Source organism: Lactuca saligna, chromosome 3, assembly GCF_052625555.1.
Source record: "Lactuca saligna cultivar CGN05327 chromosome 3, ASM5262555v1, whole genome shotgun sequence".
Classification (NCBI taxonomy): domain Eukaryota; kingdom Viridiplantae; phylum Streptophyta; class Magnoliopsida; order Asterales; family Asteraceae; genus Lactuca; species Lactuca saligna.
In genome coordinates this window covers 184,356,675-184,360,168 of record NC_136419.1, presented here as the reverse complement: position 1 = coordinate 184,360,168, position 3,494 = coordinate 184,356,675, and the positions used below count along the sequence as shown (strand labels likewise).

General features: G+C 36.1%; 1 protein-coding gene across 1 annotated transcript; it reads left to right on the top strand.

Annotated features, from left to right (window-relative positions):
- The first annotated feature begins 352 nt into the window (after positions 1 to 352).
- LOC145036247 (secreted RxLR effector protein 161-like) lies at positions 353 to 1,099 on the top strand. Its single transcript, XM_078984703.1, has 2 exons — positions 353 to 797; positions 984 to 1,099. Exons 1-2 carry the CDS (start codon positions 353 to 355, stop codon positions 1,097 to 1,099), a joined length of 561 nt encoding a protein of 186 aa, XP_078840829.1.
- The last annotated feature ends 2,395 nt before the right edge of the window (positions 1,100 to 3,494 follow it).

Here is a 3,494-nt window from a genome sequence, read left to right as displayed (position 1 = left end):
ACAAGCACCAAGAGCATGGTATGCAACATTAACATCATTTTTGAAACAATCTAAATTTAAACAAGGATCAGTTGATCCCACTTTATTTCGAAAGAAAGCTGGGAGTCACCTGATGCTTGTTCAAATTTATGTTGATGATATAATTTTTGGCTCTACTGACCTTGCTTTGTCTAAAGAATTCAAAGACTTGATGAAAAACAAATTCGAAATCAGTATGATGGGTAAAATTAATAATTTTTTGGGTTTGAGTATTCCTCAAAGCAGAGAAGGCATCTTCATTAATCATAAGAAATATACGAAGAATCTGCTTGAAAAATTTGGAATGACGAATAGCACAAGGTTACGAATACCAATGACAACAGGCATAAAGTTAACTCCTTCGTTAGACAAATCTGCTGTTGATATTACTTTGTATAGAAGCATGATAGGGTCATTATTGTACTTAACTGTGAGTCGACCTAATATTATGTTTTCTGTTTGTAATTGTGCAAGGTATCAATCGAATCCACGTGAACCCCATCTAACAGCGGTGAAGAATATTTTTCGATATTTGAAAGGCACCACTTCGTTAGGTTTGTGGTATCCTTCGAAAACGGGGTTCTTTCTACAAGCTTATTCAGATGCGGATCTGGGAGGATGTAGTATTGATCGAAGAAGCACAACTGGTGGGTGTCAATTACTAGATGGAAAATTGGTCAGTTGGCAATCGAAGAAGCAAACATGTGTTTCGATCTCTACAGCCAAAGCTGAATATGTTGTTGCAGCTGCGTGTACATCACAAATTATTTGGATTCAAAGTCAATTACGTGATTATGCTATAAATATGAAAAAGATTCCTTTATATTTTGATTCACAAAGTGCAATAAGAATTTGTCATAATCCTGTGCAACATTCGAAAACTAAGCACATTGATCTCAGATATCATTTCATAAAAGACCATGTGGAAGAAGGAAATATTGAAGTTCATTTTGTGAAAACAACAGAACAGCTCACAGATATTTTCACAAAGGCATTGGATGAAAAATTATTTCTTCGCATTCTAGAAGGATTGGGAATGCTTGATGGAAATTCAATTTCATATGACAAAAGTGAAGAGTGATGTGTCATAATGACAAAAGTGAAAGGTGTTCAGCATTCAGAGGCTACTGTTCATGGTCAACGCTTTGAATGCTTCGCATTCGTATGTTTTGTTCCTTGATGAAGTCTGTATTCAGAGACTATTGTTCAAAGTCAACTGTTCGAATGCTTCGTGTTCGTTTGTTTTGTTCTTTGAATATATTCTTATTCAGAGGTCATTGTTCTAAATCAAATCTTTGCATGGCTTTGAATTCAAAATCTTTGCATTCACACACATTTCAACAAAGGTATGATTTCAATAAACTTTGGAATAGTTAGGATGTCCCTAGAAGCATGCTGCTGCATGTTGACTCAAGCCTCATATGACTCAATGTGTGAGAGGAAAGCCTTGATGAAATTATCTCATGAAAATTGCTTCCCAACAAGGATTATATTAGCATTAGTCAACATAGCTACCTTACTCTTCTCATATGAGTTAAGAGTTTTCTGTTTTGTCCACATATAACAGAGGTACATTCGATCTATAAACCAATCTTTTTCATCCTAAACTTCTTTACACAATTCACACACAATGACGTATGTCCCAGAGATTTTTGATCAAACCAATTGAAATCTAGACATACAAAAACTCTGTGTTTATGATCTGAAATTATGAGTCCGTGATGAAAGTGAAACCCTAAAATCCAACAAATCAAGGAATTGACGGGGAACTTTGTTCCAGAACTTACGAAACATTTGTTTTAGTACCTTTTATACTCCAAGTTGTATTCATTTTTGTTGAGTGGTCTTGATCAAACATTCGAAACCTACGATGTTTGTTCCCAACAAGATCCAGCATAATATTTTTTCATGAATATGATTTCCGTGTGAGTATATTTCGAAAATCCTAGTTACGTTGAATATCATTCCATACCAATTTGTCACTGACTACACTGGTCATACAAATAATTTCGGTTACAATTGATCACCTTATGTTAAGGCTGATATGTAACGAAATTTTCGAAGCCACCCATTAGCCTTATAAAAGAAACCCTTCGAAACTTCTCTACAAGTTGTCGATTGTAATTCACGGGAAACCAAGCAAGTTGTTGATTATCTCTCTTGATAATTTTCGAAGAAATCTTTGCCCGGGATTTAACTGCTTTTGTGTCAAATCAAATTTTTGACATCACCATTTTCCAAAAAAAAATTTACATTTGTTTCTTGTCTAAATTTTTGGATCACAGCACACACGAAATCCTTGAGGTTTGAGTATTACCAACTTAGACTGATGATTTCGAATCTCTGGCATATGACTTCGCTTTTTAACCCAAAAGTGAAAGAGCCTTACCTCTATTCCTTCCGAAGGGTTCCGACGATTACACTTCTCTTGGGGAAAACCAAACAGTCTTGTCTTTTGGTGACGTATCGAATATGATACAAGTTTTAGGTGTGCTGACAGTTACGTTTGTTACTTTTTGATGAATGAGGTCCATATTTCAAGGTGCCATGTCAGCAAGCATTTAATGCATCCCACTTGAAATTCAAAATTCTAGGGTTACATATAAAAAGGGAACTCAGAGGTTCATAACGTTTTATGCGATCAAATATTCTCTTTCTTACAAATTCTCTCTGAAAGTCATCTTCTTTAAAAATCATCTTCTTCACATTCAACAATGGCGACTCACAGGCAAGATTCAATTCCATCATCACCAACAAATGAAGAAGTTGTTTCTGTTCCAATATTGAAGATACAGGGTTCAAATTATCAAGTGGAGTCTGATTTATCCAAGTATCCAGATGAACTCAAGATGTTGGTGGTTGCTTTACAAAATTCTGTTCTATCAAAAGCCATGTTTAATTCGTTTGCGGTTCTGATGTCTTGGTTGTCTAAAGCCGGATCAACAGCGTCGTACAACAAAGAGATTGGGAGTGTCAAATTTACAATGGTGAATGAAACACGTATTCGGGTGTCCAAGAGGTTATTCTGCAAGATTTTGGGAATTCCGAACATAGGTCCGTATGTGGAAGTCACTTCTTCACAAGTTGTGTTCATGTTCAACGAAATGGGTCATCAACCTCCATTGACGCGTATCAGTGATTTTAAGAAATCTGGTTTACCTACGGTATGGAATTTCTTATTTGGCATTTTTCTTCATTGTCTTACCGGAAGAACAGTGGGTCTAGACAAAGGGCGAATGGAAGTCTATGCAATGGTGGTTGGGCTTTATTATGATTTGCAAGTTGATTACTCTGAACAGTTATGGACAGAGTTCTTGACAAGCATTTCGAAGACCAATGTCAGGCAGGGGATTTCATGTGCCAGATATTGGAGTCTTATTCTTCAGTATGTTTATGCCAAGGAGAGGATTGCAGTTCCTGAAGATGAAGAAAAAGCTATTTTCCATATGTATGGCAGTCCGAAGGAGGTTGTTGAT

Bases quoted from the DNA above. Each gene is read 5' to 3' on its own strand.
- LOC145036247 (XM_078984703.1), top strand. From the start codon at position 353: ATGACAACAGGCATAAAGTTAACTCCTTCGTTAGACAAATCTGCTGTT. The intron at 798-983 runs GTCAATTACGTG...TGAAAACAACAG, and splicing joins ACAAATTATTTGGATTCAAA to AACAGCTCACAGATATTTTC.